This window comes from Culex pipiens, chromosome 3 (assembly GCF_016801865.2).
Source record: "Culex pipiens pallens isolate TS chromosome 3, TS_CPP_V2, whole genome shotgun sequence".
NCBI lineage: Eukaryota > Metazoa > Arthropoda > Insecta > Diptera > Culicidae > Culex > Culex pipiens.
The window spans coordinates 79,631,650-79,643,983 of NC_068939.1; the positions used below are offsets into that span (position 1 = coordinate 79,631,650).

The 12,334-nt window shown below is 35.2% G+C and overlaps 1 protein-coding gene across 1 annotated transcript in view; it reads right to left on the minus strand.

The window, feature by feature from the left end:
• Positions 1–12,089, minus strand: part of LOC120426925 (uncharacterized) — a 34,039-nt gene extending 21,950 nt beyond the window's left edge. The window contains exon 1 of the mRNA XM_039591732.2: positions 11,404–12,089. Within this exon, the coding sequence (XP_039447666.1) occupies positions 11,404–11,693 (290 nt within the window). The 5' untranslated portion in view covers positions 11,694–12,089. The remainder of the gene's footprint in view (positions 1–11,403) is intronic.
• Between the last annotated feature and the right edge of the window lie 245 nt (positions 12,090–12,334).

Genomic DNA, 12,334 nt, shown 5'->3' on the forward strand with positions numbered 1-12,334 from the left:
TTTTTGACCATGTTTCTCTATGGCTCAAAAGTTGCGGATTTTTGTCCCCTAAAACATATAAAAAAATCTCGAAAATCAAAAAATACGTATTTTGAGAAATTGAGTTTTAGTGAAAAAAAAATTGATAAAAAAATCTTCAATTTTTTTTCCGTGTACCTATTTTTTTTCTCAAAAGTCCTCAACAATACCTACAACTTTGCCGAAGACACCAAATTGATCAGAAAATTCACTCAAAAGTTACAGCTGTTTGAATATTTACATACCATTTTTGTATGGACAGCAGCCAAAATTGTATGGAGACTTGTATGGGTGAACCAATGACACAAAATAGCATATTTGGTCATAGGGAAGGCCCTCACAAAGTTTGAGCCAAATCAAAAAATACAAATAAAATCCATTTCCGGTTTTGGTAGAGAATTGCTCAATTGCTTTTCAATGCTCTTTAATGGTTGCGATGTAATAGAACAAGCTCTCGTTCTATGGGAGATAAATTCGACCATCCAAATGGTTTATTCATTAGCTTCAACGGAGCGGGGAGTTTATGCTGCTCGAATGCGATCTAATATTTATCAGCGAGAGCCATTTACAAAGTGGTCCCCAGCTGATGATGGAATCGATGCCGTCCGCTGTACTACTTTTACACCTCTCTTAGCGAAGGGTCAAACGGTATTAAAAGTTGGTTTTGCTGAACTTCATCCTGGTACGAATCTCTTTTTAAAAACGTTACTTAATCCACCTTTAGGTGGGTGGTGCCTTCCTTTTATTTTTAGAGCGACCCCCCAAAAAAAAAGTTATGTATAAAAAATCAAACCACCTATAGATTTTTTGTCAAGAATATACAGACACCGCCTTTGAAGAAAATGGCACCCCTCTTTGCTTATCGTGGCCATCAGACCGAGCCTTTTAAACGACTACATGAAACTGTACTACTTTCAATACCAAGCTGGAGGACCTGAAAGTGAACCGAGTGGACCACATCCGGACAAAATTTGTTCAGCCAAAGTCGAAAAAACCGAGTGCATATTTTCGATCAACATTCCCACAAACGCACACACATTTGTTCAGAATTTGATTCGGTTAGTATAAATGAAGGTGGGTCTAGGAAGTCAAATTAAAAAGTTCATTTTCCGAGTGATTTTATAGCCTCTCTTCAGTGAGGAAGGCAAAAAGACCCTCAGTAGCAGAAAGTGGAAGAAAAAAAAAATCATGAATATATTACTCTCCGAAAACAGAAATATAACAATTTACTATGAGGCTTCATCCATAAAGTACGTCACGCTAAAATCGGCCAAAATATACCCCTCTCCCCCCCTTTGTCACGCTTTTTCTATACTAATAACTAATAACTATGCAATGTCACACTTGCTCAGACCTCCCTCCCCCCTAGAGCGTGACATAATTTATGGATGACGCCTAAGGAACATTCCTAATTCCAAAAAATTATAGCAGACAAAAAAAATAGATCAAAGTTGAAATTTTAGGTAAATGAATCTAGGTTAATACATCCAAAACTGGGCATTCAGCATAATAGAGGATAAAGATAACTCGGGCTAGTGATTTTTCATGATTACGCGGAAGCCGTTTAATCCGCGAAATCTGTCTTGGACCGTGAAATTTGACCGATCCCGTGAAATGCCGTGAAAACAGGAATATTCAAAGAAAATTCATGTAAGTAATTTAAACATTCTTTAAATGATTTCCAAATTTAATTCATGAGTTTTAATACGTTAATGAACAAGTATTTTTTTTAGATTTTCGAAAATTTTGATGCCTTTTCAATAATTTTATTGCTTAAGATTGCTTAAATATGTTCGATATATAGTAGTAGCAAAACACTGGTTTAGGTAGGTTATACTCTATAGATTGAAATATAAAAAATATATAATTATTTAGATAATAAATGACAGACCAATTTGTTTCACTTTAATTTCAAAAAAAAAAAATCTTCTGATGTTTCAGTATTGTTGAAATTTAGACTGTATTGCAGGGTTGCGAATGAGCGAGCGCTCACGGAAAGCGTGCTCGCTCCAGCTGGAGCGTGAGTTTTTATCAGGTAGCTCGTGCTCGCTCACGCTCATCGGAGCGTTTTGCGCTCACGTGAGCTGGTGAGCCAAAGTAGGTAGTTTTTTTTTCCCTGTTGAAGCATCTGCCTGTTTGAAACGAAGTTTCTAGAACTATCTCAGCACAGGCAGCAAAAATAAACAAGAAAGTGGTCAAACATACAAAAGTAAGCTATAAAATGGATTTAGTCGGTGAACCGAAACATACGTTCTATTTAAATTCAGAATTAGCCAAGGGTCAGAATGATTTACTCTTGAATGTGCTAACAAAGAGCTAACTCATTCTTAATGTAAAAAATCATTGACGTGAAGAGATGCACTGATATGTACAAAAAATTTAATTAATTGACAAATGTTTATTTTAAGTTTTTAGAATCCGGAGTTTTGACTCAAGGCGGTTTAAAAAACACAAAAAAATAATGTTTTATTGGACCTTTAAAAAAACAGTAGTAAGCTTTATAAAAGTTATAACTATTCTTCATATTCGGAACATTTTAGAGAATGTCCATATTCAAAAAATCATTCATTGAATCTGTAATTGAATATTTTCAGAACTTGGTAGCGGAAGTGTTAGATATAATTTACTTGACGGAAGAGGAGCCACCTTTTATGTGCTAAAAAATAACAATGACATTTTATATTATTTCATTCATATGGGTTATTTCAAACACTAGGCTTTTTTTGTAAAAAGAGAACTGTTTCAACAATTTAACCCTATTTTGAAGAATGAGAAAGATTAACTTAATAAAAATGATCAGCCGTTTCCAAGCACTGAACGATTTATTAAATGGAATGACTTTTGTTTAATTGTTACTCATTCTGATCTGCACGCTGGAATGGTAGCCAACAAACTGCTTAGGTACATAAAACAGTTAAATTTTATATTTTAATCAACCAAGCACATAACATTGAATCGAACTTACCCCAGCATAAATCTTCTTGAATTATTTCATTGTTTTGTAAGTTTTTCTAAGGTTTACAGTCCTTTTTGTTCACGCGCTCATACCCTTCCTTTGTTTCCACTGACAGCACCTTAAGTACAAAATCTAACTACGATTGAAAACCAAAAAAAACTGTCTCAAAAAGTTAAATGATTCGCGATACTTCCAAAGTGAGCGCTCCATGAGCGAAAAACGAGCGCGAGCGCGAGCGTGGGACAAACGCGAGCTGAAAAAATCGGAGCAAACGTGAGCGCGGGAAAACGTGAGCTAGCTCGCGCAGCGCTCCTCCTCACGAATGAGCGAAAAGTGAGCGCTCACGAGCACGTGAGCGCGTGAGTCCTCCTCACGAATGAGCGAAAAGTGAGCGCTCACGAGCACGTGAGCGCGTGAGGTACGCAACACTGCTGTATTGTCAATCAGGCCAATGCATATTTAATTTGTAGTTTTATGCCAATTCTCTTTAATTTTATCGCCTGAAACAATATGGGGGAAAATATACCTTTTCTTAACATATAAATTTTAAAGAAGAAAAATGATTAAATTGATTGTAAATCATTTAGAATACATAGCATACCTGGTTTATTTTTACGTTTATGATCAAACTTTAGGCATTTCATAAATTTACACTTTTGAGACCACAGATTGGAAATGACGTCAAACCATGAGGAAAAAATAATGTCCTTAAACTTATTGAAAAGTTGCCGATTTTTGACAGTATCATTATTGTTATGTATAAAGGATATTATCGGGACCGTAGTGTAGGGGTAAGCGTGATTCCCTCTCACCCAGTCAGCCTGGGTTCGATCCCAGACGGTCCCAGTGGCATTTTTCGAGACGAGATTTGTCTGATCACGCCTTCCGTCGAACGGGAAGTAAATGTTGGCCCGGACTAACCTAAAAAGGTTAGGTCGTTAGCTCAATCCAGGTGTAGGAGTCGTTTCTCTGGGTCCTGCCCCTGTGGAGTCGCTGGTAGGCAGTTGGACTAACAATCCAAAGTTCGTCGGTTCGAATCCCAGGGTGGATGGAAGCTAAGGTGTAAAAAGAGGTTTGCAATTGCCTCAACAATCAAGCCTTCGGACACCTAGTTTCGAGTAGGAATCTCGCAATCGAGAACGCCAAGGCAATGCTGTAGAGCGAATAATATGATATTGATTTTTGAAAGGATATTGGGATGCCATTTGTTTTTATAAATTATGCTTTAAATACGATAATTTTTATGTCCCTTTCCCTTTGGACATCAACCAGGACCGACGAACAAAAACTTTTTATTATTTTTTTTACATTTTTTAGTTTTTTTTCTGTTTAGTTTAGTATTTTTATAGACAGTGTAAACTCAATCTTTTATTCTTTTAGAACAGTTTGAAGGGTGCAGAAGAATCTGGATGTTTTGTGAAGGAGCTATCACACAATGGCAAACAAACAAACAAACAAACAAAATATTCTAGTTTGTTTGTTTACCATTGTGTCACTAGCCCTAAGGATCACGGTGTCGACATGGAGAATCGAATTGAAGACCTTTGGCATACCGAATCCTAGACTTTACCGTTTCGGCCACCATGGTTCGATGAATAAAAGACGGGCATTTGTCCATATAAGCCACTCAATGGGATGAACTGTTTCAATAAACGAATGAACACCATTTGTTCAATACTATCCGCTCGGCTTTCTACTGTGGGTGTAGTGATAGAAAAAAAAAACAAATATTAAAAGAGATATTTATAATACTTGTTGTTGGTTTTAATTTGTGCAGCAATTATTTTGTGGAAAAATATGTAACCATGTGGTAACCAAAGTTTGTTTACAAATTATATAAAAAAAGTGTTCCGAATTTGTCGATTTCAAGAATCGTAGTCGTAAGCATTCAAGGTCACTTGCAACAGGCACGAATGGCGAAATAAAAAAGTAACTTTTGCAAAACCTTGTTTTCGTGAAACCGCGATAACTCCTGATGGTTAAAAACACACTCTTTATGTTTAATTATCAACAATTTTGTAATTGTCTACTCTAAAACTTGATAGAACATTACCACACTCTAAAAAATAGCCCTGTAATTTAGAAAAAAACACAAAATCTTAATATGAAAATTTTTGTTCCAAACGAAAAAATTACCCTCCTGGGATAATGTAGACGAAAAGTACATTAAATGTTCCAATTTTTTACAGTTGAGTAATGGAAAATGGCAGTGTTTTGAAAACTTTTGCAGTGTTTTTAAACGTTTTATTGCGGAATGAACGCCATCAAATCGAACGTTCAAATTTTACGTAGAAGTCGCTCTGACTCCAAATTTCCATCTCAACACCTTCTCAGGCTACAAATTATTAGAAAACATGACTTTTATTTGCATGTTCAAAAATTAAAGAGGTCGTATTGCCCCTCCTTCACGAGATATCAAAAAATTACCTCGGATTCGTGATCAGGGACAAAAGTTTTCCCTTAGGACAATGTTTTACGCAAATCGAAGAGGGGTCGCCGATTTTTCCCGATTTCGTTGGAGTTGGTAGAGAATTACCCAATCTTTTTCAACTGGGTGAATCTATTTTATTTAAATTGATGAGATTTACTACAATGATCGTACTTTAAAATATGACGTTATATGACAAAATATATAATAATCAACAGAAAAAAAACAAAAATTATAAATAAATTAATTTGTTGTGTGAATAACTACTCCAAACTGTGAATTTTGACAATCAATGAATTATTTGAAAGAGTTGATTTTGCGTTTAAAAGCTCAAAACATCAAATTACATGATACCAACACAAAACACCACTTTTCAATGTCATTCCCAAGGTCAGTTGCCCCAAGCAAACTCCATTTTCATCCCACCCTCTACCTCGTGAAACACTGACTGGGTGGCATGCTGCTTGCGAGTGTTGCGAGCTTCTGTGTGCCACCAGGGAATGAAACATTTATCAATCTATCCAATGTTCCGCGATATCCAGACGCGCGAAGCTAACATTTCGCCCTGGGGGAGAGTCGTATTCTATCACCACCGCAGCAGAACTTGGTGGGGAGGTTCACGTCGCTTGAAATTAGGTCAAGACCATCAGGGAAGAAAGGCAAGCCTGATAAAGTGGGAGCTCGTTGCTCGGTCCGACACGTATAGCGAAACATTGAGAATGAATACGAAGCATTCGCTGATGATGGTTTGTAGTTTTATAGTGAGATAGAGTTTTGTTTTGAATTGATTAGTAAAAGTTATTATATTTTGTCATAAAGACCAACCATTTTATTCTGTACGGAGTGAGAATGAAAATATTTATTGATCATTGCGTCAAGAAAGCATTCAACCGTCAAAATGTATGTACGTTAACTTGAGTGGCGGGAACTTTTTACATTTTATGTTTCAGGTAGCCACAACCACGAAGAGACGAAGCTTTTTATGTTTCTTTATCGCGAACCCGCGGAGCTGATTCTGTACCCCCAAGTTCAACCTTGTCGGCGGCGACGGTGCCGAGCCAGCTCCGGTCCCGTGTTTTCCTGGAAGAGTAACTTTTTCGTCTCACTTTGGAGGGGAAACCCTTCATGTGTGTGCTGCACGACCGAGCACAGCATCCTGTCGAGGGTGGAAGGTGTTTTTTTCCGGGGTTTTCCGAGTAACACAAGGAAGCACATAAAAACATAACCTCACACAAATATACACACACACGGCTTCCAGCGTAGCGTGTGGGTGGTTTGTTGATGACCCATAAAATAAGGAAGGAATAAGGGGGGTTTTCTGCTACTATTTTTTACGGGTTCTGGCAGTGACTTTTTACAAAGAAAAATGCTGCGAACGCGATCCACGGTCAAGGATGACTGACGACACAGATGGCGAGAGGGGGATCGTTTGGTTTTGGTTGTGTGCGGGTGCCTGACGAAGTGGAAAAGTTGCTGCTGCTGGGGTTGGTTCGAGGGATGTTTTTGGTTCGTTTTCTGGTGGATAAAACTTGTTTTAGTGGTTTATATTTGCGGGAAATTTAATTTTCCCAAAAAGCCAATTTGCTGACCACTCTTGAAAGTTTATCGGCAGAACCGAACCGGGCTGATATGAAAAGATGATGGTATTTGTGCTATTTTTGGTAAATGATAAAATGATGAAAATGTGCTATATTTTCAAGACTTTTATTCATTTTTAACAAGCAGTATTGTGAAACAATTAAATTTAATTCAATGAATCAATCTGTTATTTCATGTTTCCCAAAAATGTTGGGACATGTCATTATATCGATGCCTCTGTGCTCTCTTATGCTAACTAGATAGGAAAACCAGCAAGCTAAGAACAAGAGAGCACAGAGGCATCGATATACTAAATTTAATGATCCTTTCAAATTCGCAGCAACCCACAAAGGTCATTTTTTCGATTAGAACATTTTTTTTCGGGTTTCTTCTAACTTTGCAGGGTTATTTTTTAGAGTGTAACAGTGGTCTGTTGTAGAGCAAACAATTACTAAGATTTTGGTTTATAAACTTAAGAGGTTTTCTTGTAACCATTACAAGTTATCTTGTTTTTACGCGAAAAAAGTTTTGAAGAAGTTAATATTTTTTGCTTTGTTTTGTAACTCGTGATTAGGCTTAGAGATTTTGCACGCTCAAAAATTGCCAAGTTCACGGGGACCTCAATTTTTAAACACCAAATTTAACGCAAATTTCGCGGAACGATAAAAATGATAAAGTAACTCTTAAAATCACAATCACAAATCACAAAAACTACTTTTATACTTCATTATATATTATTCTTCAATAAACTAAAAAAAATCCTTAATTAATTTGAACGTGACCCAAAAAAAATCTCCTCGTTTTCATAAAAGTTTTTAGATAAGCTCTATATATATATATTGAAATAAAATGTATGGCATGAGTATTCTCATTTATTGAACTGCTTTTTAAATATTCGACTTATAAAAAACAATCTTGTCCAGCAAAAAAAGTGACATAATTTGTACTTTTTGCGACATTTGGCACATTATAATTATTTTAAAGGTTTTTAGGCCGTTGCAAATATTTTTTGAAGTTTATGTCCCTCGCCTCTTACCAAAGTCAAAGGGCAAAAAAAAGTGTAAAAATTGACATTACGAGCCATGATTACAACATTTGAATGCAAAAATTGTTTTAAAATGCACCTGTCCAGTTTGTTTGCAATCATTAGTTTTCAAAATATCTAAGTATTAAAGAAAATTTTATTTTTAAAATTTAATAAGCATTGAAAAATATTTGCAACGGCCTTATATCCTTTTACAACATTTAAATTTTAAATCAATAGGCAAAAATAATATTATTTGTAACAAAATCGACATTTTTATTCAAAATAAAAACAAATCAAAAAGTAGTATTTTATCTTTCACGGGAATCGTCCACCCAAATAATCAAATATCGTAAAAATTAAACAGCAAAAAAATCTGTATTGTTTTTTAAAGTTGATTTCGAAGCTTTCATTTTATTTTGAATAAAACAAAGCTTGATTCTTCTAATTTCTTTTGAAACTATACCTTTCAAATAAAATAGCAGAAATTTTGTTATAACAGCGAATGAAAATATTACTAAACATAGTTTCTAAAAACACTGAAAAATCTGAACAATTCTTCAAATGGTTCATATCAAGCTTTTCAATTGAAAACTAATAAAATTTACTTGAATAGTCTGTATGGATGAAAAATGATTTGAGAAAATTGATAAATTTCACGCCGTCCACGAAATCGGTAAAAATTACTAACACTGTGTAAGTCATTAAACAACGGTATTCATTCGCTTAATTCTACAGTAGTTCATATGATTATGTTTATTCCTTTTTGAGCTTGATAAATCATTTTGAGAAAAATCGTTACAGTTTCACACAAACATGAAATTTCACGGGACTTCGCGGAAATAGCCAAATTTCACGGATTTCGCGCTGTCCGCGAAATCGTGAAATTTCACTGACCCTACTCGTGATGGTTACTGGCAAATCTTTTAAGCATTGATATTAACATTTTTGTTTTTGTCTGTTTTACAATTTTGTTGAACATGGTTACACTCTAAACAAAAAATTACGTGTCCCAAAAAAAAATCAGGTGAGTTACGAAAAATGGCAGAATTTTAAAACTATTTTTGTATGTTTATTGCTGACACATAGGTTTTTTTTCGGAATTCTGAGTACGCCATCAAATTGTGCGTTCAATTTTACAAAAAAATGTCTTTTTGATAAATTTCCAAACCATCATAATTTCAGGCTGCACATTATTAATAAACATGACTTTTTCGACTGTTCGAAAATGTAAGGGGTCGAACCACCCTACCGTCACGAGATATCGGAAAATGGTGCTCGGATTCGTGATCAGGGATAAAAATTACTCCTTAGGACAGAGTTTCACGTATATCGAAAAGGGGTCGAGGAAACTGCTGAGCCATATAGCATTAAAAATTAATAAATTTTGATGTGACTATAGTATAGGAGCAATTCCATGTCAAATAGGGAGTCAGTTGTACCCGACCCTCTCCAATATCAATGAAACTTTGTAGACATGTTATCCTAGGTATATATAAGCCATTTTTGTGTATTTGGAGCCAGTTACACTCGATAATGACATTTGAGAAGGGCGTTACTGTTTTAAATATTTTTGTTTTTCGTTATTTAAATATTGCTGTATTTTGAAGCCGTTGCATCGTATCAAAAAGTGGTCAAAGACACACTTGTAGGAAATTTGCAGGCTTTCATAAGCAAAAAACACTGAAAGAAAAAAACACTCCTTTTTATGAGATTTTTAAATTTTTAAGTTTAAAAGTCAAATTTGAAGGTGATCCCACGATTTTTTTTCGTTCAAATTTTTTGTGAAAATAGCCTAAAATGTTACAAAAAGACTCACGAAAAATGTAGGATGGAGCAACACATCTAAAAAAAATACAAAAATCATTTACTTAAACCTTTTTTTTTAAAGTGCTCTAAACATCATAATTTTCAAAACCGAATACGAGAGTCGATTCTCCAGATTATTTTACTTAAAAGTCTCCATATTGACCATTGTCCTAAGTCCAATCCTTGTGAAGTTACTGTGATTTTTAAAATAAAAATGTTGAAAAAATAGTGTTTTTGATGGTTTTTGGCAATTTATATAGGACAGACTTGATTTTTCAGTCTCGGAATATTTTTACCGGAAAGCTCGTCCAATTTCCCATAAGTTTGTCTTTCACCACACTTCGATTGGATGTATCGGCTAACAGATATAAGTTAATTTACCATCCAGGTTACTATACTACACTGAAAAAATATTATGTTTACAGTTATGAGCAATGTAATTAGCATATATCTGTAAGCTCATACATCCAATCGAAGTTTGGTGAAAGACAAACTTATGGGAAATCGAACGAGCTTTCCGGTAAAAATATTTTCGAGGGAGACTGAAAAATCAAGTCTGTCATATAGAAATTGCCAAATACCATTAAAAACCGATGTAACTTCACAAGGATTGGACTTAGGACAATGGTCTTTTATGTAAAATTATCTGGAGAATCGACTCTCGTATTCGGTTTTTGAAAATTTTGATATTTGGAGCACTTTTGAAAAAAAAAAAACAGTTTCAGTAAATGATTTTTGTATTTTTTTAGGTGAGTTGCTCTATCCTGCATTTTTCGTGAGTCTTTTTGTAACATCTTAGGCTATTCTCACAAAAAATTTGAACGAAAAAAAATCGTGAGCTCACCTTCAAATTTGACTTTTAAACATAAAAATTAAAATATCTCATAAAATTGGAGTGTTTTTTTCTTTCAGTGTATTTTTTCAGAAAGCCCGTCAAATTTCCTACAAGTTTGTCTTTGACTGAATTGAAAATCTGCTTATTTACTTTGCAAAAAAAAGCTTAGATTGCGATATAAAATATTGGTGTCTACAACAAAGGTCCTCAAATTTTCATACCCAACAACATTTTGAAGAAAAAAAAATCAGAAAGTATTCCTTATAAGCTAGGTTTGCTTAAATACTATAATCAAGATCTATCCTTATTGATAACCAAGTTAAAAGTTGTGTTTTCTTATTTCACATAACTCTTCAATAGCTTTAAACCTTCAATATTTTTCGGAAAATCCAATTTCCACTTAGTTTAGCGCTTATAAGATCAAGTCCAGGTGAGTTCAAATCAGAGAAAATTCTCATATGATTTTTTTACTTTACTTAAAACCAATGCGATCAATTATAGGATTCTCAAATGTTTGATTCACTCCTATTTCAATCCAAATTGCTGTTTCTCACTATTAAATCAAATTAGTTTGCATTAATGGCTTGCTTCTTCCTTCTGATCTGTTTATAACTCGATTTTAGTTAAAACACCCTTTCAGAGCCCATTCAATAGTTTTCACCCTCTTCTCGTTTCAAAGAAAAATTTGTTTTGAAATCGAAATCTCAACATTCTCCAGGAAACCCACCAAAAAGCTTTTATGTTTCCCTTCTTACCTTCTCCGGTTCGGCGGCGGCTTCACCGCCTGGCCCGGAATCGCCTCGATCGGTGTGATGCTAAACTCGGGCGTGCTGAACTGTATCTTCTTGACGGGGACCTTTGCCCCGCTGTTGTTGTTGCTGTTGTTTCCGCTGCTGATTATCCCCGTGATTCCGTTTCCGTTTGGATCGTTGTTGGCGGTGCCGGAGCTGCTTCCAGCTTGACCACCCCCGCCACTGTTGTTGTTCATTTTGTTGATTGACGATAGCTCAAACTCGTTGGAAGAAAGCTTCTTCTGTAAGGCCATTTTTGCTAGATTTCGTTTTCTTCGATTTTCTGCTTTAACTTGGTAACAATCACTTAGCACTAATATTAGACTGCATTTATTTATATTTTTCTAAAACACATTTTCACTGCAAATTTTCTCAAAGTTTTACTTCATAACATTGTTTGTTTTTTCCTCTAAATTTTATTCACTAACACACGTTGATGTAATCCGCTGGGATTTGGGCTTTGGATTGTCTAGCGAGAAACGCCGCCGCCGGGTGTACAAAACATGAAAGACAGAACGTCGGCATCGGTGGAAAACACTCTGCAGTCGTCTTCCTTCGGCCATAAAGATTAGGATCTTCCGGAGCAACAGCTAGGGAAATGGAAAAGTCGAAGTCGTTTAGCAAGCGTCGATGGACGGGAAACACATTTGGCTTTTCCTTCTTCCAAAATGTGTGTATGTTACCGTTGTGCTGTCTTGCCACGTGAAGGTTTGAAAATTATATTTTTTTAATGGCTTTGGTCGAGGTCAATGAAAAAATTACTTTTTAAATTAATTTGGATCAATATTCTGCTTTTGCCAAAAAAGTTGTTTATTTAGTTGCGTTTACATAAAAACAACACCTGACAATTTATTTCTTATCCTATTTATCTAGGGGAAAGTGGGGCAAGTGTAAC